The sequence below is a fragment of the Dipodomys merriami genome, unplaced genomic scaffold, assembly GCF_024711535.1.
Source record: "Dipodomys merriami isolate MVZ:Mamm:240054 unplaced genomic scaffold, mDipMer1.0.p SCAF_14, whole genome shotgun sequence".
In the NCBI taxonomy this organism is placed as follows: domain Eukaryota; kingdom Metazoa; phylum Chordata; class Mammalia; order Rodentia; family Heteromyidae; genus Dipodomys; species Dipodomys merriami.
In genome coordinates, this window is record NW_027202715.1 from 20249252 (window position 1) to 20274245 (window position 24994).

At 41.9% G+C, this 24994-nt stretch overlaps 1 protein-coding gene across 2 annotated transcripts in view; it reads left to right on the forward strand.

The window, feature by feature from the left end:
* The window catches only part of Slc25a16 (solute carrier family 25 member 16), a 29163-nt gene extending 4187 nt beyond the window's left edge, over nt 1-24976 (forward strand). Inside the window, exons 2-9 of one of the 2 annotated variants that reach the window (XM_070020968.1) lie at nt 435-527; nt 2231-2364; nt 4230-4293; nt 7997-8118; nt 8389-8455; nt 17508-17670; nt 21504-21572; nt 24568-24976. In XM_070020968.1, coding sequence (XP_069877069.1) covers nt 435-527; nt 2231-2364; nt 4230-4293; nt 7997-8118; nt 8389-8455; nt 17508-17670; nt 21504-21572; nt 24568-24724 — 869 coding nt within the window. In that variant the 3' untranslated portion in view covers nt 24725-24976. The remainder of the gene's footprint in view (nt 1-434; nt 528-2230; nt 2365-4229; nt 4294-7996; nt 8119-8388; nt 8456-17507; nt 17671-21503; nt 21573-24567) is intronic. The other variant, XM_070020969.1, reaches the window with a different exon arrangement.
* The last annotated feature ends 18 nt before the right edge of the window (nt 24977-24994 follow it).

Here is a 24994-nt window from a genome sequence, read left to right on the forward strand (position 1 = left end):
TTTTTTTTTTTTTGTCAGTCCTGGGGCTTGAACTCTGGGCCTGGGTGCTGTCCCTCAGATCTTCAGCTCAAGGTGAGTACTCTGCTGCTGAGCCACAGGGCCACTTCCGGTTTTCTAGTAGTTTATTGGAGATAAGAGTCTGGCCAACTTTCCTGTCCAGGCTGGCTTTGTTCCATGATCCTCAGATCTCAGCCTCTAGAGTAGCTAGGATTATAGGCGTGAGCCACCAGTGCCCGGCTTCTCCTAGAATTTTTTAAGTCTGACATGCTCAATTATAAAATTACAGGGAACGGGAGCCAGTTGTCCAAATATCTCTGATATGGGGCAATTCCACCCAAAGAGGCCAAGTTAAAGACTGGCGTATTTACTGACTAAAGAAATTATCTCCCTCAATGAAATGCTGTTTCTTTCTGACCTTCTAAACATTTTTTAAGGTATTGCTGGATGCTGTGCCAAAACAACTGTTGCTCCTTTGGACCGAGTAAAAGTTTTATTGCAAGCTCACAATCACCACTACAAACATTTAGGTGAGTTAATAGATGTTAAAAATAAGCATGGATGTAAAAAATATTCATCTACTTCCTTAGTTTTCAGTTGTGAAATGTAGATAGGGCATGAAAAGGAACCAAAATTTGGAGCTAAAATTTGTGGGGCTTGAACTGAGGGCCCTAGGAGCTGTGGTACACTTTTTTGTTCAAAGCTAAGTGCCCTACCACTTGAGCCAGCTCCACTTCTGGCTTTTTTTGGTGGTCAGTTGGAGATAAGAGTCTTGTGGAATTTGCTGTCAGGGCTGGCTTTGAATTGAATTTTCTGGTCTCAGACTCCTGAGTAATTTAAGATTACAGGTGTGAGCCACCAGTAAGTATTTGGCTTAGAACGTGTGTGTCTGTGTGTGTGTGTGTGTGTGTGTGTGTGTGTGTGTGTGTGTGTGTGTGTGTGTATTATGTGTATGTATGTATTTGAGTAATTAAGATTACAGGTGTGAGCCACCAGTAAGTATTTGGCTTAGAACGTGTGTGTGTGTGTGTGTGTGTGTGTGTGTGTGTGTGTGTATGTATTTGAGTAATTAAGATTACAGGTGTGAGCCACCAGTATTTGGCTTAGAACGTGTGTGTGTGTATGTATTTGAGTAATTAAGATTACAGGTGTGAGCCACCAGTATTTGGCTTAGAACGCGTGTGTGTGTGTGTGTGTGTGTGTGTATGTGTGTATGTATGTATTTGAGTAATTAAGATTACAGGTGTGAGCCACCAGTATTTGGCTTAGAACGTGTGTGTGTGTGTGTGTGTGTGTGTGTGTGTGTGTGTGTATTTGAGTAATTAAGATTACAGGTGTGAGCCACCAGTATTTGGCTTAGAACGTGTGTGTGTGTGTGTGTGTGTGTTTGTGTGTTTGTGTGTGTGTGTGTGTGTGAATCTTGGGGCTTGAACTCAGGGCCTGGGCACTGTCCCTGCTCAAGGCTAGTATTTTACCACTTGAGCCACAATGCCACTTCCAGCTTTTTCTGTTTATGTGGTACTAAGGGATGGAACCAAGGTCTTCAGGTATGCTAGGCAAGCACTCTACCACTGAGCCACATTCCCAGCCCTAGAATTAAATTTTGCAAGAAATTCCTTCCTTCTTTCCTTCCTTCCTTTCTTCCTTCCTAAATTATATTTATTTATTTAGTACCAGTACTGGGGCACAAAATAAAGGAAGGAGCTGAGCACAAAACAAACAAATAACAAATCAGTATTCTGTAGCACTATTCTGTAGCTGTTTTACTCAAAGGCTGGCACTCTACTTGAGCTATACCTCCTCTTCTGGCTTGGGCTTGAACTCAGGTCCAGGTCTTGGGTGCTGTTCCTGAGCTTTTTTGCTCAGGGTTAGCACTCTACCACTTGAGCCACACTCCACTTTGGCTTTAGGTTTTGGTGGTTAATTGGAGATAAGGATTTCATGAAATTTCCTGCTTGGGGTTTGAACCTCAGTCCTCAGATCTCAGCCTCCTGCGTAGCTAAGATTACTGGGGTGAGCCATTCATACCTTGCAATGCTTATTTTTATAGTTTAGATAGAAGATGTATTTTAAATAAATTTAGCTGATACATAATTACTGTGTGATTCCTCAAACAAAATTAAATCATGGGTGATAGCCTAGTAGTCTATATCAGTGATTGTCATGTAATTGTAATTTAGATATTCTTCTTGGCTTTGATAGTATTTTTCTTCTAAAACCTTTGTTAAAACAGGAGTACTCTCAACATTGCGTGCTGTTCCCCAAAAAGAAGGATACCTTGGATTGTATAAAGGAAATGGTGCAATGATGATTCGAATTTTTCCGTACGGTGCAATCCAGTTTATGGCATTTGAGCAGTATAAAACGGTAGTTGAATTATCCTCTTTTCTCTTTAGTGTCCTTGAATATTATGCTTGCTAACAGGTATTTGCTTTTTTTTTTTTTTTTTAACATTTTCTTTTCTTGAGTCGGTACCTCGCTATGTAGCTGAGACTGACCTTAAACTCAGAAATCTTTCTCCTTAAACTCTTGAGCACTGAGATTACAGTTGTGTACCATCACGCTCATTCTTTTTCCTTCTTTTAAATTTTTTTGTCAGTGCTGGGGATTGAATCCAGGACCTCAAGCATGCTAGATAAAGGTTCTATCACTTAGATGCCAAGCCTGATCCCATGATCCTCGCCCTGGATTTCCTTTCTTTCTTCCTTCCTTCCTTTTTTAATTTTTTTGTTTTGTTTTGTTTTTTGGGTGCCATTCTAAGGGCTTGAACTCAGGGACTGGGATCTGTCCCTGAGTTCTTTATATTCAAGGCTAGCATTCTACCTCTTTGAGCCATAGTGCCCCTTCTGGTTTTCTGGTGGTTAGTTGGGCTGGCTTTGAACCTCAATCCTTAGATCTCAGACTCCTGAGTAACTAGGATTACAGGCGTGAGTTAGTTAATAGATGCTAAAGTTAAGATAAATATAAAAAACATCCATCTACTTCTTTAGTTTTCAATTATGAAATGTAGTGGAAATAGAACATGCATGAGGCCCTGGGTTCAATTCCTCAGCACCATATAAGCAGAAAAAGCCGGAAGTGGCACTGTGGCTCAGTGGTAGAGTGCTAGCCTTGAGTGCCCAGGCCCACAGTTCAGGCCCCAGGACCAAAAAAAAAGCATGAAGAACACAGCTATGGAGACTGTATCTCCTAATCTCCTGATGAGATACACTGCCCAACTTTTTATAATTGTGCTTTTTCTACTCTTGTTACTTGTGTTTAAGTCTTTAACTGATTCTATAATTTTTTTGTTGTTATTGTTAGTCCTGAGGCTTCAGGGCTTGGGCACTCTCCCTGAGCGCTCTTGCTCAAGGCTAGCACTTTACCAGTTGAACCACAGTGCCACTTCTTGTGTTGTTTTTTTTTTTTTTTTGCTGGCTGTGGGCCTTGAACTCTGGGCCTGGGCACTGTCCTTCAGTAATTCAGCTCAAGGCCAGCCACCACTTGAGCCACAGAGCCACTTCCGGTTTTCTGGTAGTTAATTGGAGATAAGAGTCTCATGGACTTTCCTGCTTGGGTTGGCTTTGAACCATGATCCTCAGAGCTCAGCCTCCTGAGTAGCTAGGATTACAGGTGTGAGTCACCAGTACCTGGCTTATTGTTTTATTAAGTAGTTGTACAGAGGGGTTACAATTCCATGAGTCCAGTAATGAGTACAGTTCTTGGACAATGTCATCCCTTCCTTTGCTTTCCCCATGTTTCTTCCTCCATTCCTGCCCACAGTTGCATGGTTAATTTTCTACATATTTAACTGATTCTGTTATTGTTATTATTTTATTATTGTGCCAGACCTGGGGCTTGAACTCAGGGCCCGGGTGCTATCCTTGAGCTTTTCTCTGGCTAGTGCTCTGCTGTGTGAGCCCCAGCTCCATTTCCAGCTTTTTGGTGGTTAATTTGTGGAATTGTCTCACAGACTCTCCAGCCCAGGCTGGCTTTGACCCACGATCCTCCAATCTCAGCTTCCTGAGTGGCTAGGATTATAGGCATGAGCCATCAGCATTTGGCTTAAATTCTGTAATTAAAAAAGAGTCACTATTTGACAATGAAATGGGCAGCAGGTAAAACCACATGTTGTTCTGGCATATTCTGGCTTACCTAGTATTCACAAAGCTCTGAGTTTGATCTCCGGCACTGCAACAAACAAAAATAACCCAAACTATTGTGCCATTTAACAACATATTTTTGGTTTCTAGTTAATTACCACCAAGTTGGGAGTTTCTGGTCATGTTCACAGATTAATGGCTGGATCCATGGCAGGTAAGAGTAGTATGTATATTTTATTTTATTTTTTTGTTGGTCATAGGACTTGAACTCTGGGCTTGGGCACTGTCCCTCAGCTCTTCAGCTCAAGGTGAGCGCTCTACCACTTGAGCTACAGTGCCACTTCTGGTTTTCTAGTGGTTTATTTGAGATAGGAGTCTCACAGTCTTTCATGCCCGGGCTGGCTTTGAACCTCAATCCTCAGATCTCAGCCTCCTGAGTAGCTAGGATTATCGGCGTCAGCCACTGGCGCCTGGCTTGTATATTTTATATTTGAGAACTTCTTTTTCTTTCTTTTTTTTTTTTTTTTTGGGTCTGGTCATGGGGCCTGAACTCTGGGCCTGGGTGCTGTCCCTCAGCTCTTCAGCTCAAGGCTAGCGCTCTACTACTTGAGCCACAGCGCCACTTCCGGCTTTTTTTTTTCTGCTTATGTGGTGCTGAGGAATCGAACCCAGGGCCTCAGGCATGCAAGGCACGCGCACTCTACCACTGAGCCACCTTTCCAGCCCCTAAAATTTATTTTTTCTGTTACTATAATTTGGTTTAGATAACATGTGATATTGATTTATCTTTCTACACTCAGTTATAAATAATATTCAATCTAAAAAAGGGTATTTTACAGAACTTACAACTCTGTGAAAAACTTGTTATCCGGGCTGGGAAGTTGGCTCAGTGGTAGAGCGCTTGCCTTGCATGCCTGAGGTCCTGGGTTCGATTCCTCAGCACCACATAAGCAAAAAGAAAAAAGCCAGAAGTGGCGCTGTGGCTCAAGTGGTAGAGCTCTAGCCTTGAGCTGAAGAGCTGATGGACAGCGCCCAGGCCCAGAGTTCAGGCCCCATGACCGGACCCAAAAAAAAAAAAAGAAAAACTTGTTATCCATTTGACAGTCCTATTTCTGGAAATTTATCTTTTTATTTTTTTCTTTTGTGCCACTATGGGGTTTGAACTCAGGGCCTTGCATTCTTGCTTAGCTTTTGCCTTAAAAGGTTGATACTTTGCCACTTGAGTAACACTTTCATGACCAGCTTTTTGCTGATTATTAGAGATAAGAATCTTTTGGATTTATCTATCAACTGACTTGGAACATTGATCTCTAAATCTCAGCCTCCTGAATAGTTAGGATTACACACATGAGCAGCCCCTTCCCAGCTCAAAACCTTTCCCTTTGAAAAGTAGTAAAGATAGCTGGGGGCTGGTGGCTCACACCTGTAATCCTAGCTTCTCAGGAGGCTGAGATCTGAAGATTGAGGTTCAAAGGCAACCTGGGCAGGAAAGGCCATGAGACTCTTTTTTTTTTTTCCAGTCTTGGGGCTTGAACTCAGGGCCTGGGCACTGTCCTTGAGACTTTGTATGCTCAAGGCAAGCGCTCTACCACTTGAGCCCCAGTGCTACTTCTGGCTTTTTCTGGTTATGTGGTACTGAGGAATCGAACTTAGGGCGTCATGCATGCTAGGTAAGCCCTCTACTACTAAGCCACATTTCTAGCCCCTCAGGGGACTCTTATCTCCAATTAAGCTAGCCTTGAGTAAAAGAGCTCAGGGACAGTGCCCAAGCTCTGAGTTCAAGCCCCACAAAAAAACAAACAAAAAAAAAAAAGTCGGAAAGATGAAATAGAATGATGAATGAATTACGTAGTGAAGACTTCATATTATTTCCTTTTCATAACATCATTATTGAATTGAAAGTTCTCTTAAATTGCATTTCATTTAAAAACAACACAACAGTTTCAGAACTTCAGTTACAAATTTTTTTCTTTTCTTTTTTTTTTTTTTGGGTCCGGTCATGGGGTCTGAACTCTGGGCCTGGGCGCTGTCCCTCAGCTTCAGCTCAAGGCAAGTGCTCTACCACTTGAGCCACAGCGCCACTTCCGGCTTTTTTTTTTCCTGCTTATGTGGTGCTGAGGAATTGAACCCAGGGCCTCATGCATGCAAGGCAAGCACTCTACCACTGAGCCACCTTCCCAGCCCCTTTTTTTCTTTTCTTATATCAATCATGGGGCTTGAACTTAGGGCCTGGGCACTGTCCCTGAACTCTTCTGCTAAAGCTAGTACTTTACCACTGAGCTACAACTCCACATCAGGTTGGGGGGATAACTGTAATCCTAGCTACTACTCAGGAGGCTGAAATTCGAGGATTGCTGTTCAAAGCCAGTCTGGGCAGGAAATTCCCTGAGACTTTTATCTCCAATTAGCCATGAGAAAACTGGAAGTAGTGCTGTGGCTCAAGTGGTAGAGTGCTTGCCTTGAGCTGGAGAGCCCAGGGACAGTGCCCAGGCCTGGAGTTAGGATTACAGGCATGAACCACCGGTGCCCAGCAAATAGATTAACTAGATTTTAAGATTCACAAGGGTAAAGTGAGAATCTTTGCCATATATTCCAAGATGTAAGGTTAACATTCAAATTGTTATTAAGCTTCTTTCAGGAATACGGACAAAAACAACCAGACTTGGTAATTTATGTGTATGTGTGTGTGAGTGTGTGTGTGTGAGACAGTACTGGGCTTGAACTCATAGCCAGGGTGCTCTCATTAGCTGTTTGCTCAAGAGTGGTGCTCTACCATTTGAGCCATACCTCCTCTTCTGGATATTTGGTGGTTAATTGGTGATAAGCATCTCACAGATTTTCCTCTCTGGGAATAGAATAGTTAGAGTAGATAGAATTGCAAGTGTGAATGGACTGGTAAGTGGCTTTTTAAATTTTTTTTATTTTTTTGGTCATGGGGCCTGAACTCTGGGCCTGGGCGCTGTCCCTCAGCTCTTCATCTCAAGGCTAGCACTCTATCACTTGAGCCACAGTGCCACTTACAGCTTTTTCTGCTTATGTGGTGCTGAGGAATCGAACCCAGGGCCTCATGCATGCAAGGCAAGCGCTCTACCACTGAGCCACCTTCCCAGCCCCTAAATCTTTTCTTTTTTTTTAATGAATTTGTTTTTCAGAACTCATAATAGATTGAAACTGTACTGTTTTGTTGCTAACCATGTAACTTCACAAGAAGAACTTGAAGATTTACAAACTGACTCTTATTAGTTTTCCTGCTGACATATGACATATAATTGAATCATTAATGCCATTTTTGATATGAAATTAGTTTATTTGTGCCGTGGCTTGAATCTATGGCCTTATGCTTTTACTGTTTTTTTTTTTTTGCTCAGAGGTAGCATTCTACTATTGGAGCCACAGCTCTGTCTCTGGCATTTTTTTTGGTGGTTAATTGGAGATAAGAGTCTCTCGTGCTGGGGCTGGGAATTTGGCTCAGTGGTAGAGTGCTTGCCTTGCATGCCTGAGGCCCTGGGTTCAATTCCTCAGCACCACATAAGCAAAAGGAAAAAAGCCGGAAGTGGTGCTGTGGCTCAAGTGGTGGAGCGCTAGCCTTGAGCTGAAGAGCTGAGGGACAGCGCCCAGGCCCAGAGTTCAGGCCCCACGACCGGACCCAAAAAAAAAAAAAAAAAAAGAGTCTCTCGTGCTACTTTTCTGTCCTGGCTGTCTTTGAACTGCCATCAATCCTCAGATCTCAGCCTCTTGAGCAGCTAGGATTATAGACATGAGCTAATAGTGCCCAGTTCGTTGAGATTATATCAACCCAATAATACTGAGAGCATTATTAGTGATGAAGAGGATGCACACACACATACACATATACAATATGTATATGTACAAAGTAAGTCAAAAGTTTATCCATTCAGATTTCTCCTGTGTTTCAGGTATGACTGCTGTCGTCTGTACTTACCCTCTTGACATGGTTAGAGTACGTCTAGCATTCCAGGTGAAAGGGGAACACACTTATACAGGAATCATTCATGCATTCAAGACAATTTACGCCAAGGTATTTCATCTTATCTTTCTCATTTGTTTCATGCCCTTTTGTATTTAGGAAAATATTTTGAATGATGTCTAGATTTTTTTATTTGCAATTATTGATGATGATGATGATGATGATGATGATAGTGATGATGAAGATGATGAAAGGTAATATTTGTGGTTCAAGTGAGTCCTATAGTAATGTCTGTCTCCATTGTATCACGTGCTTTTCTTCTGAGCTATTTATCATAGTGAGCACAATGTAGTCTCACTTCTCATTTTCCCTCACTCAAAGGAAGGTGGTGTCCGAGGATTTTACAGAGGCCTGATACCTACTATCTTAGGAATGGCTCCATATGCAGGTATGTAACAATCTGACTGAATCCCAGTTTGTGTTTAAATTATGTCACCAGTTGTTTTGTGAGTGATAAACTGAAAAGATGCTATCTGAAAAATCCGTTTACTTAAAAAAGTAATGTCAATACAATTATGACCCATTTATATCCATACAATCCTGTAGTACAATGTATGAATTGTTCATGTATAATAAATCAAAATGTATTTTTATATCATTTTCTTAATAGCTGAGCCAGCTATAGTCTTGTTAATGAATATATTAGAGTGATTATTAAGGGCTCCACCTTTTGTTTCTGCTGCATGTTGTTTTGGTTTTATTTTTATTTTTGGTTTGTGGGTTTTGTTTTTGTTTTTGTTGTTGTTTTTGAAACAAGGTCTCATTATATATTCTAGGCTGGCCTTAACCTACCATCCTTTTGCTGTAGTCTCTCACATCAAGGAATTATGGGCCAGTGCCATTTTGTACAGTTTAAAGAACATGTCAGAGGTGGGCACTGTGGCTCACATTATAAGCTGAACTACTCAGGAGGCTATGAACTAAGAATTGAGGTTGGATACAAGCCCTGATAGGAAAGTCCATGAGACGCTTTATCTCTAATTAATCATCAAAAAGCTGGTAGAGCAGCCTTGAATACAAAAGCTCAAGGACAGTGCCAGCCCAAGTACTGGCATATGCACACGTACACACAAAAAAGGAATGGGAGGGCTTGGAAGGTGGCTCAGTGGTAGAGCGCTTGCCTTGCATGCATGAGGCCCTGGGTTCGATTCCTCAGCACCACATAAAACAAAAAAAGAAAAAAGCCAGAAGTGGTGCTGTGGCTCAAGTTGTAGAGCACTAGCCTTGAGCTGAAGAGCTGAGGGACAGCGCCCAAGCCCAGAGTTCAGGCCCCATGACTGGACCCCTCCCCCCCCCCAAAAAAAAATAAAATAAATGGGAAAGTGTCAGTTAAAAGAAAGGATTTGAGATAGCACAGTAGTACTTGCCTATAGTCTTAGCTTCTTGGGAAGATTAAAGAAGAGGAGGACTTTTTTTGGGGGGTCCAGTTGTGGGGCCTGAACTCTGGGCCTGGGCGCTGTCCCTCAGCTTTTCAGCTCAAGGCTAACCCTCTACCACTTGAGCCACAGTGCCACTTCCAGTTTTTTTCTTTTTGCTTATGTGGTGCTGAGGAATCGAACCCAGGGCCTCATGTATGCAAGGCAAGCACTCTACCACTGAGCCACCTTCCCAGCCCCAAGAGGAGGACTCTTTAGCCCAGGAATTTTAGACCTTGAGCAACATAGTGAGAGCCTATTTCTTAAAAAAGATGGGGGAAGCCGCCGCTGGTGGCTCATGCCTGTAATCCTAGCTACTCAGGAGGCTGAGATCTGAGGATCTCAGTACAAAGCCAGCTCAGGCAGGACAGTCTGTGAAACTCTTATCTTCAATAAACCACCAGAAAACCAGAAGTGGCGCTGTAGCTAAAGTGGTAGAGCACTAGTCTTGAGCTGAAGAGCTGAGGGACAGCGCTCAGGCCCAGAGTTCAAGGCCCACAACTGACAAAAAAATGGGGGGAGGGGCCTGGGAATGTGTCTTAGTGGTAGAGTGCCTAGCATGCATGAATGCATGAATGCATGAATGAAGCCCTGGGTTCCATTCCTCACTACCACATAATCAGAAGAAGCTGGAAGTGGTGCTGTGGCTCATATTTATCTGATTGTGGGGCTTGAACTTTGAGCCTGAGCACTAACCCTGAGCTTCTTCATTCAAGGCTAGTTCTCTACTACTTTGATCCACAGCTCCACTTCTGGTTTTCTGGTGGTTAATTGGAGAAAAGAGTCTCATGGATTTTTGCCCTAACTGGTTTTGAACTGTGATCCTCAGATTGTCAGCCTCCTGAGTAGGTAGGATTACAGGCATGAGCTACCAATGCTCAGCTTCTTTTTTATGTATTTTTATTTCCTTTTCTTTTTTCTGCCAGGCCAGGGGTTTGAACTTGGGTCTGGGTGCTATTCCTGAGTTTTTTGCTCAAGGCTAGAGCTCTACCACTTGAGCCACAGCTCTACTTCTGACTTGGTATTGGTTATTGGAGATAAGAGTCTCATGAACTTCCCTTCCTGCACTGGCTTCAAAACTCTATCCTTAGATCCTGCCTCCTGTGTAGCTAGGATTAGAAGCAATGGCCTCTTTTTTTTTTCTTCACTGGGGTTTGAACACAGGGCCTAGTGCTTGTGAGGCATATAGTCTACCACTGAACCATTAAGCAACGCCTGTTTCTGTTCTTGGTGTCAGTACCAGGGCTTGAACTCAGCACCATTTTGCTCTCCTTTGGCTTTTTTACTCATAGCTGGTTCTCTGCAGCTTGAGCTGTCCTTCCAGTTTAGCATTTTTGCTAGTTAAATGGAGATAGTCTCACTGACTTTTCTTCCCAGACTTGCTTTTAACCATGATATTCTAGGTCTCTGCCTCCTAAGTAGCTGGTATTTTTTTTTTTGGGGGGGGGGTCCGGTTGTGGGGCCTGAACTCTGGGCTTGGGCACTGTCTCTCAGCTCTTCAGCTCAAGGCTAGTGCTCTACCACTTGAGCCATAGTGCCACTTCCGGCTTTTTTTCTTTTTGTTTATGTGGTGCTGAAGAATCCAACCCAGGGCCTCGAGCATGCAAGGCAAGCGCTCTACCACTGAGCCACCTTCCCAGCCCTAAGTAGCTGGTATTACAGGTGTGAGCCACTGGCTCCTGACTGACTCACTGGTTATTTATTTTTTTTTTCCTCGAGAAATTTATTTTTATTTTGAGGAATCTTGGAAAGCATTTTTTAAAACTCCAAATACATTAGTACACATCAGAAATGTAAACAGACTCATGATATAGTTGAATAGAACCTGATACTAAAATGAAAGACTTGTGTGTCTCAAAGTTTTTTTTTTTAATTTCTTTATTGAGATTAAGTGATTACATAAACTTCACAGTATTGTGGGATCTAACTGGTTATTTTTTTTTTTGGGGTCCGGTTGTGGGTCCTGAACTCTGGGCCTGGGCACTGTCCCTCAGCTCTTCAGCTCAAGGCTAGCGCTCTACCACTTGATCCACAGCGCCACTTCCGGCTTTTTATTTTTATTTTTTTTGCTTATGTGGTGCTGAGAAATCGAACCCAGGGCCTCATGTATGCAAGGCAAGTGCTCTACCACTGAGCCACCTTCCCAGACCCATAACTGGTTATTATTATTATTTTTTTTGGTCTGGTTGTGGGGCCTGAACTCTGGGCCTAGACACTGTCCCTTAGCTCTTCAGGTCAAGGCTAGCACTCTACCACTTGAGCCACAGCACCACTTCCAGCTTTTTTTTTTTCTTTTTGCTTATGTGGTGCTAAGGAATTGAACCCAGGGCCTCATGCATGCAAGGCAAGCACTCTACCACTAAGCCACCTTCCCAGCCCCCATAACTGATTATTTTTGAGATAAGGTCTTGGTCCTTGCCTAGGCATGGGTTTGAGTTGCCATCCATCTATTTTAGAATATCTGTTGTTGCTGAGATAACAGATATTTGCCACCACGTCCACGCTTCTGCTTCATCATGGAACCCTGATCTTCCCAATATCAGTCTCTCACATAGTTAAGGATGACATGCATGTCACTGCACCCAACTATGAGTTGAGCATGGCTCTAAGAGACTTTTCTGCCCAGGCTGGCCTTGGACCTTGATCCTAGGTTCACAGCCTCCTATATAGGTAGGATTATAGTCATGCGCCATTATGCTAGCATTTTCCTTTTTTCTCTCCCTCCTTCCTTCCCTCCCTTCCTCTCCTCTTTCCTTCAAGACAGGGTCTCACTGTATAACCCAGGTGGTTCAAGCTTATGATCGTGTCTCAGCCTTCCAAGTATTAAGATTACAAATGTGTACAACCACATCCACCTGTATATTTCCTGTGAATTACTTCCATATATATATTTAGCCTCCTTTCCTTCCCTTTCCTTTTCTTTCCTTTCCTTCTTCCTTTCTTCCTTCCTTCTTAATTTATTTCTTCTTTCTTTCCTTCCTTCCTTCCTTCCTTTCTTCCTTTGTCAGTCATGGGGCTTGAACTCTGGGCCTGGGCTCTGTCCCTGAGTTCTTCAGCTAAAGCTAGCACTCTACCACTTAAGCCACAGGGCCACTTCTGGTTTTCTGGTGGTTAACTGGAGATAAGAATCTCATGGATTTTCCTGCCTTGGCTGGCTTTGAACTGTGATCCTCAGATCTCAGCCTCCTGAGTAGTTAGGATTACAGGTGTGAGCCACCAGTGCCCAGCTTGTATATTGGATTGTGTGCGTATGTGTGTGCTCACACCAGTTCTGGGGCTTGATCTCACGTTCTTGGTGCTGTCTCTGAGCTTTATTTGATGAAGGCACTATACCACTTGACGTACAGCTCCACTAATAGCATTTGGGTGATTAATTGGAGATAAGAGTCACACATATTTTCCTTCCCAGGCTTTGAATAGTGATTCTCAGATTTCAGACTCTGAGTGGTTAGGATTACAGGCATGAGCCACATACATAGCTATACGTGGTCTTTTGTGTTTGACTTCTTTCACTGTGCATGTTTTCAAGGGTTCTCATGTTGCAGAGTATATCAGTACTTCAGTCAGTTTTATGGACAGCATTCCATTGTATGGACATGCTGGGCTGTTACCCATTTACCAGCTGACAGGTGTTTTGGCCTTTTGGCTACTGTGAATAAAACTGTTATGAACATTCATGTATAAGATTTTATATGGATATGTGTTTTCATTTGTCTCAAGTAGATGTTTAACTTGTCTAACGTTACAAAAAGATTGCCACATCCTTTTCATAATGGCTGTGTCATTTTAAATTCTCACTAGCTGAAGGGGAATTCTAGTTTTGCCACATCTTTGCTAACACTTGTTATTGTCTGACTTGTGGTTCTAACCATCCTACTAGGCATCAACTATCTTGTGGTTTTCCTTTTCTGATTTTTTTTTTTTTTTGGTCAGTCATAGGGCTTGAACTCTGGGCCTGGGCACTCTCCTGAGATCTTTAGCTCAATGCAAGGGCTCTACCACCTGAGCCACAGCACCACTTCTGGTTTTCTAGTGGTTAACTGGTGATAAGATGAAGTAGACTATAGAGTTTCAGGGAATTTCCTTGCTGGGTTGGCTTTGAACTGTGATCCTCAGACCTCAGCCTCCTGAGTAGCTGGGATTACAGGTGTGAGCCACTGGTGCCCTGCCTTGATTGATGCTTTTTTTTTTTTTTGGTCGGTCATGGGGCTTGAACTCTGGCCTTGGGTGCTGTCTCTGTGCTCTTCAGCTCAAGGCGAGTGCTCTACCACTTGAGCCACAGAGCTACTTCCGGTTTTCTAGTGGTTTATTGGAGATAAGAGTCTCACAGACTTTCCTTCCCTGGCTGGCTTTGAACCGTGATCCTCAGCTCTCAGCCTCCTGAGTAGCTAGGATTACAGGCGTGAGCCACCGGCGCCTGGCTGACTGATGCTTTTAATTCATTAATTCTAATGTTTGCTGTACTTTTATAATATATAATGTATTAGTTTGAGGGATGTAGGGTTGTTTTTTTTTTCAGTGCTATGTTTGAATCCAGGACCTCACATGTACTATGAAAGTACTTTATCCCTGAAGTACATCTCAAATCTTGATAAATATTTGAGTCTTGATTTCTTTTCCTGGGCTGGGGATATGGCCTAGTGAGAAGCATTTGCCTAGCATGTATGAGCACTACCAAGGAACAAAAAGGGAAGTAAAAAAGTACTTTATCCCTGAAGTACATCTCAAATCTTGATAAATATTTGAGTCTTGATTTCTTTTCCTGGGCTGGGGATGTGGCCTAGTGAGGAGCATTTGCCTAGCATGTATGAGCACTACCAAGGAACAAAAAGGGAAGTAAAAAAGACTAGGGGCTTGGAAGGTGGCTTAGTGATAAAGTGCTTGCCTTGCATGCACGAGGCCCTGGGTTCAGTTCCTCAGTACCACATAAGCAGAAAAAGTCAGAAGTGGCGCTGTGGTTCAAGTAGTAGATCACTTGCCTTGAGCTGAAGAGCTGAGGGACAACGCCCAGGCCCAGAGTTCAGGCCCCACGACCTAAAAAAAACAACAACAGGGCTGGGAAGGTGGCTCAGTGGTAGAGCACATGCCTTGCATGCCAGAGGCCCTGGGTTCAATTCCCCAGCACCACATAAGCAAAAAGAAAAAGCCAGAAGTGGCGCTGTGGCTCAAGTGGTAGAGCGCTAGCCTTGAGCTGAAGAGCTGAGGGACAGCGCCCAGACCGAGTTCAGGCCCCATGACCAGACCCCCCCAAAACAACAACAACAACAACAACAAAACAAAACAAAAAAGGAGGACATGACTTGGTGATGGATTTTATTAGATACCTTCTTCTCCATGTACTAAAAATGATCATATAGTATTCTCCACATTGACAGATATTCTAATATTAAATAACTTTCGAATCAATCCAAACTGAGTGTGATAGAATATTTTTAGAGTTTAATTAACTTACTCCCTTATTAGACAGCCTGTGTGGTAATAACCTCTTCAGTGAACTGACATGGAACCACAGTCCTCCACTTAGCCTCCCAGTAACTAGGATTACAAGGTACTTGGCCCTCTGGACAAATCTCTATAAAATGATATGTTATTTGTTTCTTGGGGCTGGGAGTGTAGCTCTTTGGTTAAGCCTGTGCTTATGGGACACTTTTTAATCTCCAGAACCAATGAAAAACAACAACAAAAAGCCCCTTCCTGTTTTTTTTTTTTTTTTTTGGGTCCGGTCGTAGGGCCTGAACTCTGGGCCTGGGCTCTGTCCCTCAGCTCTTCAGCTCAAGGCTAGGGCTCTACCACTTGAGCCACAGCACCACTTCCGGCTTTTTTCTTTTTGTTTATGTGGTGCTGAGGAATCAAACCCAGGGCCTCATGCATGCAAGGCAAGCACTCTATCACTGAGCACCTTCCCAGCCCCCCCCTTCTTGTTTTTTAAAATAGTTTTCATTGTGAGAGAATTTTTTTTTTTTTTTTTGGCTAGTCTTGGGGCTTGAACTCAGGGCCTGGTCACTATCCCTGAGCTTCTTTTGCTCAAGTCTAGCATTCTACCACTTGAGCCACAGCACCACTTCTGGTTTTCTAGTGGTTTATTGAAGATAAGAGTTTCACAGCTTTTCTTGCCCAGACTAGCTTTGAACCATGATCCTCAGGTCTCAGCCTTCTGAGTAGCTACGATTATAGGCGTGAACCACTGATGCCCAGCTTCTTTTATAATTTTGAAATTGACCTTTTTTGTGTTAGTTAAAAATTTTTTTTTTGGTGCTAGTACTGGGGTTCGAAGTCATCACTTTGACATGTCCCTTAGCTTTTTCACTCAGTGCTGGTGTAGTATTATCTGAGCCACACCTCTACTTTTTACTTTTTGGTGGTTAGCTGGTTATAAAAGTCACATGGAGCCGGGCGCTGGTGGCTCACGCCTGTAATCCTAGCTAATCAGGAGGCTGAGATCTGAGGATCGCGGTTCAAAGCCAGCCCGGGCAGGAGAGACCGTGAGACTCCTATCTCCAATAAACCACCAGAAAACCGGAAGTGGCGCTGTAGCTCAAGTGGTAGAGCGCTTGCCTTGAGCTGAAGAGCTGAGGGACAGCGCCCAGGCCCAGAGTTCAAGCCCCACGACCGACAAAAAAAAAAAAAAAAGTCACATGGATTTTCCTGCCAATGGGTAGTTTTCAGTCTAGATCTTCAGATCCCTTCAGATTCGAGCTCTTCAGGATTATAGGCATGAGGCCCTACTGGTGCTCAGTTTTATTTATTTATTTATTTTGACAAAAGTTTTTCCTTAATTTCATATTTTTTTTCGTTCTTTCTGTAGTTATTCCCCTTTTTTCTTTATCTTTCTCTGTTTTAGCTATTTTTTTTTTTTGAAACAGGGTATTTTTAGGTTGCCTAGGCTGGCCTTGAACTTGTAGTCCAGGCTGTCTTCAAACTTGGAGTCCTCCTACCTCTGTCTGCTGAGTCCTGGAATTACAGGCATATACAACTATACCCGGCTTTCAGGCTTCTTTTTATTTATTTATTTTCAATTTAGTAAATATCAAGATTGGCTGAATAATGCTTAGAATATTTTAATTCAGTTCTTGTGTGTGTATATGTGCCAGTTCTGGGACTTGAACTCTGGGCCTCACACTCTCATTCTGCCTTTTCCTTCATGGTTGGCGCTCTATCAATTGAGCCATACCTCCAGTTCTGTTTTTTTTTTTTTTTTGGAAGTAAAGGTCTCTCAGATTTTCTGCCTGGGCTTGGCTTTGAATCTCCATCCTCAGATCTCAGTTTCTTGAGTAACTAGGATAATAAACATGAGCCACTGGTGCCCAGCTTTACATTCAATTTTTTATTTTTTTTTTTTATCAATTTATGACTTACTAGAAAGTTATATAACTGTTTTGTAAGCATTAACTTCATTCTGTGTTTTTAGATTCTCTGAGTTTTGTGAGCCAATATAAACATTTCTGTCATGTTCCTAATTCTTTGGAGACAAATATTTATACTACACTGAGTTAAAACAGAAATGCAGGTCTGGGAATGAGGCTGAATGGAAGTGTGCTTGTCTAACATGTGTGAGGCCCTGCGTTAGATCCTTAGCACTGCAAAAATAGAAAAATAAGAACAAAATAATGCTGCCTTGTCACTAATGATTTTTTTTTGCTTGTCTTAAAAATTTCATCATCATTGTTATTATAAATGTTACTATATTTACTTGTAATTATTAATCACAAATTTAACTTTTACTCACGAAACCTTGAAAACCTTTCAATTCTAGTCAAATGTAATGTGGCATTATGTTCACTAATGTGCACAATATATTAGTGTGTGAAAACCATTGCTATTGTTTTTATAGGTGGCAATTTCTTTGACTTTAAGTACTTATAAACATGCATTAAATCTGTGTTTGTGTGTTTGGTTGAGCCAAACATCAGAAGTTAGGAAATGCATTGTTATTTCCTGGAGTTACTTGGTTATTATGTAGAAAGCTGCCTTTTCACAGCTCATGTTTTGTTAAGCATCATGGCGAATTTATATTTTGTTTTTCAGGTGTTTCATTTTTTACTTTTGGTACCCTAAAGAGTGTTGGGCTTTCCCATGCTCCTACCCTTCTTGGCAAACCTTCTTCAGACAATCCTAATGTCTTAGTTTTGAAAACTCACATAAACTTACTTTGTGGTGGTGTTGCTGGAGCAATAGCACAGACAATATCGTAAGTTTCCTCATCAATCTAATTCAATCAAATTAGTTTCCCCGGGGCTGGGGGCAATGGTAGAGTGCTTGCCCAGCAAGGGGGAGGCTCTAGATTCATAAAATTATGGGTACGCATTCTTCAGTTTTTTTTTTTATAATTTTATTTATTTATTTGTTTTTGGGGGCGTCCGGTCGTGGGGCCTGAACTCTGGGCCTGGGCACTGTCCCTCAGCTTTTTAGCTCAAGGCTAGTACTCTACCACTTGAGCCACAGCGCCACTTCCGGCTTTTTTCTTTTTGCTTATGTGGTGCTGAGGAATCGAACCCAGGGCCTCATGCATGCAAGGCAAGCGCTCTACCACTGAGCCACCTTCCCAGCCCCGCATTCTTCAGTTTTAACATTGGTTCATCGTTTTATTTCTACCAGATTAATAATAAACAGAACCCCTTGTACATATGAGTATTCGTTTTTATAAATATTAAGACTTTTTCCATATTTACCTTCACTTGAGCATCTTATGGATACTTACATGTCAAGCTTACCATACTGTTACATGTCCAGTTACAGTAACTTTCATGTCAAGTTGATCTACCCCAATTCCTATAGAGTCATTAAAAAGAAAGAAGAATCGTTTAATGTAATTTTCCTCCAATTTTTTCTTACGAAGTTGCCTATGGGAAGTTTCGGAAGTTAGAGCTGTTTATTGAGTGTATATATGCATATCAGGAGATACAACTTGTCTAGCATTAAAAGTTCAGAGGCCTACCTTATGCCAGGCAGTATATGAGGCATTGTAAAGTCACTGAAGGACACAGTTGCTGCCTCAGTAAGCCTTATGTTTTTATTAAGACTGCAGCCATACGTCTAACTGAGGCTGAGTAAGTAGCATGTAGTGGAAATATTGATAAAGGTATTACTGTGTTATAATACCAAAAGAGCTTGAGTAGAATCAGATAAAAAGAGGTCACAGTCCTAAAAGACAAGAACTTTTGGGAAACAGGAATAAGGAAAGCTGGATTGAGAAGGAATATCCTGAGCAGCACAAAGATACAAGGAAGTAATAGTATCACAAAGACTGAAAAAAAAAGTGAATAAAAGAATATCCAATGGAAAAAGAAGAGATAAGTAAGGAAGCAAAGGTATGGGGTTTATTTTTGCTTGGCTGGGGAACTTATTTCATTTACAGAGACATGATCATCCCAGTTTTCTGATTCTCTGCTTGGATTATTGCTTCTTTAATTCCACTAACTCCCTACTTAGATCCTGAAAATCCTTAAACTGCATTTTCTCCTTCTTCTTTCCTTAAACTGTGTTCTACCATACATAGACTTATAAATGTAATAGCTCCCTTCTCAGTTCTTTCCCCCATTTTTCATTTGTTTTACTTCCTTGGCTCTTATAACCCTTCCCTTCCCTTTCTAGGTATTTTAATGATTTCTGTCTTCCTCTAACTACCTCTGCTTATCTGTGTGGATTTTATAAAACCTCTTTTATATAGTTTATGTAGGCCTCAAACCTGATATTCCTGCCCTAACTTCTTGAATGCTAGGATGATAGATGTGTACCACCTTGCTCAGCTTCTGTGTGTGTGTGTGTGTGTGTGTGTGTGTGTGTGTGTGTGTGTGTGTGTGTGTGTGTGTGTGTGTGTGTGTGTGTGTGTGTGTGTGTGTGTGTGTGTGTGTGTGTGTGTGTGTGTGTGTGTGTGTGTACTGATATAGGGATTGAATTCAAGGCCTTGCACTCTTGTTTGACTCTCTTGCTCTCAACTGGTACTCTACCACTTGAGCCACACCTCTAGTGAAACATTTGGTAGTTAATTGGACATAGTCTTGCAGACTTTTCTGTACCAGAATGACTTAAGACTGGAGTTTGAACTCAGGCCCTTTGCTTTCTAGGCATGTGCTACATCCCTTGAGTCAGGCCTCCAGCCCTTGTGTGAATTTTTTTTTGTCAGTGTTGGGCTTGAACTCTGGACCTGGGTTCTTGAGCTCTTCAGCTCAGGGTGAACACTCTACCACTTGAGCCACAGCACCACTTTTGGTTTTCTGGTGGTTAATTGGAGATTTGAGTCCCACGGACTTTTCTGCCTGGGCTGGCTTTGAACCATGATCCTCAGATCTTAAGTAGCTAGTAAGTAGCTAGGATTACAAGTATGAGCCACCAGCACCCAGCCCTGTGTGAATTTTCAAAGGCCACTTTGTCCTGTTGACATAAATATCTTATTTCCATGACTTCACTGATTACCTCAGTGCAAATAGCTAGTTCTAGTTACCCCTATTTTTTTGATGTTTCTACTTAGTCTTTTGCCATTGTTTCAAATTTATAATTCAAACCTTGCCTTCTTGGGGATGAGAGTATAGCTCAATGGCAGAGTGCTTGTCCAGCATGCACAAGGCCTGAGTTCCCAGCAATGCAGTGTGAAACAAAACCCAAACCAAATGTTCTTATTTTCCTCTTTATCAAAACCTTTAGCTTTTCTAGTTATTGGTAACTATCAATCTAGTAGTCCTGATGATTTGAAATAATTTTTCACATTGTATGTATCTATAAACAGTTACCAGATCTTGTGACTTTGGGAGTGGGGTGCAGTATTAGAGTTTGAACTCAGAGCCTTGTGCTATCAGCAAGTTTTCTAACAATTGAGCTACTCCACTAAGTCTTGTCACTTTACTTCAGGACACTGTACAAATTGCTGTTTCTTTCCCACTGTTATTTCCCCATTTCTGGTTTTTGTCATCTTGCTTTCTCATGTTCTTTCTTTTCTAGTAATCAATTTCTTCCACCTACATACAGTTTGATGTGTGTGTGTGTGTGTGTGTGTGTGTGTGTGTGACAGTATGAGGGCTTGAACTTATTTTTCATTCAAGGCTAGCTCTCAACCATTTGAGCTACACCTCAACTTCCAGCTTTTTCGTTGGTTAACTGGAGATAAAAGTCTTACAGTTTAGTCTGCTTGCGGGGGTTTGAACTACACTCTTCAGATTTCAGCCTCCTGAGTAGCTAGAATTATATGAGCTAATCAGTGCCTGGCTCCTACCTACATCTTTTATAAACAGCAACTCAATCCCTCACTTGATGTTTTTCTTTCCCATTAAGAAACTATTCCTGGGGATGCAGTTGAAATACTTGGGAGCTTCAATGAGTTGTAGCTTATCCCCTCCATTGTTTAGTCAATATATATTTATATAATATCACTATATAAAGGATTTCATCATATATCAATTTTGTGTATATTGTATATATCTTTAAAGCAGATTACTTTTTCATTCAGGCATTGCAATAATTTTTCTCTGCCCTTGAAATACAATACCTGTATCATTAATTCTGGCCCCTATGGAAGTTTTGCATTGATTTGGTGTATTGGAGGGGACTTGTTGAAAATTCCTAAGGTAGTAGTAGTTCTCAACTGAGAATGAAGTTGACTATAGTGGACATGTATTAATTCCAGAGGCAATTCTGGTTGTTAAAACTGGGGGGAATGCTACTGGTATCTAGTGTTCAGAGGCCAAGGATGGAGTAAACATCCTGCTGTACACAGGACAGAATGAGCCAAAATATCAGAAGTGCCAAAAGTGTATAAACCAAAACCGTATTTAAAGTTACAGCAATGGAAAGCACCCAGTTTGTTTCTTCAGGAAGTGCCATAATTTGGAGTTGAGAAATCAGTAGAACTTGATATTGTAGTGGGAGAGAAGAATCCTGTAGAGGACTCTAGTAAAATTGATTTCTTCATGTCTATATAAGAAAATAGGAATACATTATTTCCTAGTATAGATGGGGCTTTCCATTCAATTGTTGTTGGATAGAAAATGAAAAATTATTTTAGTCTTCAAGCCTGTTTTCTTCTTTTAGCTACCCATTTGATGTAACTCGTCGGCGAATGCAACTAGGAGCTGTTCTTCCAGAATTTGAAAAGTGCCTGTAAGTTCTCCAAATATCATCATTCATTTTCTTTAGGAAATGTGATGTTTAAAGCTAGCAGGAAGAAGGAACTCAGGTCTCACCAATAGTCTGTACCTTCCATTAAAAAATAACAGCAACAATAGCAACATTTTACACTGAGGTAACTTTATGAGGTCTCACTCAGGCCCTAATCTCTTACTGAAATTTTTAGAATAGACCTGTTAAATAGATCTGTTAAATAGAAATTAAACTACACGTTTAATTTAAATTTTCTGGTAGCCTTTTTTTTTTTTTTTTCTTTTAAATGTCAGTCTTAGGGCTTGAACTCAGGGCCTCGCCCTTTCCTGAGCTTCTTTGTTCAGAGCTAGTGCTGTGCCACTTGGCTTTATTCATTTATTTATTTATTTATTTATTTTTAGTGTCTAATTGGAGATGAGTCTCATATACTTTCCTGCAGAGCTGGCTTTGAACTGTGACCATCAGATCTCAGCCTTCTACATAGTTAGGATTACAGGTGTGAAAGCCTTAATAAGACAGAAGTAGTTCTGGGTGCTGGTGGCTCACACCTGTAATTCTAGATACTTAGTAGGCTGAGATCTGAGGATCATGATGAAGCCAGGAGAAATTCCTACCTCCAATTAACCCATTAAAACCTGGAACTAGGGCTGGAAATGTGGCTTAGTTGTAGAGTGCTTGCCTACCATGCATGAAGCCCTCAGTACCCTCGATTCCTCAGTACCACATAAACAAAATGTAGGAAGTGGTGCTGTGGCTCAAGTGCTAGAGTGCTAGCCTTGAGCAAAAGAAGCTCAGGGACAGTGCTCAGGCCCTGAGTTCAAGCCTCAGGACTCGCAAAAAAAAAAAAAAAAAGCTGGAAGTAGGTGTGGCTCAGATGGTAGAGCCACCAGGCTTCAGCAAAAAGCCAAGCTAGAGATGAGGCCCTGTGTTCAAGCTCTAACTCCAGCACTAACTTTTTTTTTTGTCTAGCCTAGTGTTTCTAAAATATTATGACAGGGCTAGGAAGGTGGCTCAGTGGTAGAGCCCTTGCCTTGCATGCGTAAGGCCCTGGGTTCGATTCCTCAGCACCACATAAGCAAAAAGAAAAAAGCCGGAAGTGGCGCTGTGGCTCAAGTGGTAGAGCGCTAGCCTTGAGCTGAAGAGCTGAGGGACAGTGCCCAGGCCCAGAGTTCAGGCCCCATGACTGGACCCCCCAAAAAAATATTATGACTTCAGGGTTCAATATTATTCACCCTTGAAATATTGAAATCCAGGGAGTATTTTATACTCACAGCACATTTCAGTTTGTTTTTAGAGGTACTGGGTTTTGAACCCAGGTCTTTGTTCTTGAAAGCTAGGCACATAACAGTTTGGACTGCCACATGTGGCTAGTCGCTGCCATTATCAGATAGCTCTAGACTTTCTTAGTAATCTATAGAAATTTAGTATCATTGTGTGCGTGTGCGTGTGCGTGCATGTGTGTGTGTGTGTGTGTGTGTGTGTGTGTGTGTGCGCGCGCGCGCGCGTGCCAGTCCTAGGGCTTAAACTCAGGGCCTGGGCACTGTCCCTGATCTTCTTTTGCTCAAGGCTAGCACTCTACCACTTCCCAGCTTTTTTTATTTGCGTGGTACTGAGGAATCCAATCCAGGGCTTCATGCATGCTAGGCAAGTACTTTACACTGAGCCACCTTCCTAGTCTTTGTGTTTGTGTTAGCTTCCTGTCAGTGTAACCAATGCTTAAGATTGTCAGCTTATAAAGAGAAAGGGTTTGTTTTGACCCAGAGGCTTCATTCTATGATCAGTTGGCTCTGTTGGTTTTGAGCCTGTGGTAAGGCTGCAAATCATGGCATGAGATTGGGGCAAAGCAAAAACCACTTACTTCATGGCTAGGAGAGGAAAGAGAAAGTAAGAAAGGGGCTGCAGCCTCATATTTCTCCAAATTCACCTCTCCAGAGACCTTTCACTAGGCCTCTCCTCTTCAAGGCTGTACTGTCCCTTAATCAAGAAAAATAAAAGGGTGAAGATCAAGTGCTTCAACTTAGGGATATTTGGGACACATTCCAGAGTCAAACCATAGCAGTTCTCTGTTCCTTAAGAGAAAAGCAAAATGTTTAGGACCTTGGATTGCCTTGTTAACTCAAAATACTATTTTGAAAATTTCATCCAGATTCCCTATTGAGAGGGGACTATGACAAAGTATAGGATGTTGATCTGTAAGGAAAAGAAACAACTCTGAAATGGTCTTCATTTGTTAAATCTAAAAGATAGTCCCTCAAGCTTAGTGCTACAACAACCATGGAATAGTGCTGTCAGAAAACACTATGGACAAAATTTTTAGAGGAAGTATATTATGAGCCCCAAATGTCTGTATTTGCTTGGAACAATTTGCTGTTTCATTGTGTGTGTGTTTTTTTGTTTTGTTTTGTTTTTGTCAATCATGGGACTTGAACTCTGGGCCTGGGCACTGTCCCTCAGCTCTTCAGCTCAAGGCTAGCACTCTACCACTTGAGCCACCGCACCACTTCTGGTTTTTTTCTGCTTATGTGGTGCTGAGGAATCGAACCCAGGGCCTCATGCATGCAAGGCAAGCGCTCTACCACTGAGCCACCTTCCCAGCCCTCATTGTGATTTTTTTAGCTTGTTGTAATACCTATCTTCCAAAACCTTTTCAAGATGGTATTATAGCATCTTTCAAAAATACTGCCATGGAGCTGAGTGTTGGTGGCTCATGCCTGTAATCCTAGTTACTTAGGAGGCTGAGATCTGAGGATCACGGTTCCAAGTCTGCCTGGGCAGGAAAGTTCGTGGGACTCTTCAGTAAACCACCAGAAAACCAGAAGTGGTGCTGTGGCTCAAGTGGTAGAATGGTAGCCTTGAGCTGAATTGCTGAGGGGCAATGTCCAGGCCCAGAGCTCAAGCCCCATGACTGACCAAAAAAAAAAATACTGCCTTGGATCCTGAAATTGTCTTTTCCTGACTGGTCTAGTGATGCTATCATTTAACCTTTGTCTTTCAGTACCATGCGGGAGACTATGAAGTACGTCTATGGACACCATGGAATTCGAAAAGGATTGTATCGTGGCTTATCTCTTAACTACATCCGCTGTATTCCCTCTCAAGCAGTGGCTTTTACGACATATGAACTTATGAAACAGTTTTTTCACCTCAACTAAAAAAAAAAAAAAAAAAAAAAAAGGCAAGAAAGGCTGTAAGACTCTTATCTCCAATTAATCACCAGAAAACCGGAGGTGGCGCTGTGGCTCAAAATAGTAGAGTGCTAGCCTTGAGCAAAAAGAACTCAGGGATAGCACCCATGCCCCCAAGTTCAAGCCCCACAACCCAAAAGAAAAAAAAAATCATGGTTTGTGGTTTCTTTTCCTCAATAACCTCCCAGATGGCAAAATAAAAACAAAGTATAAAAATAATTGTGGGGTAACATTACT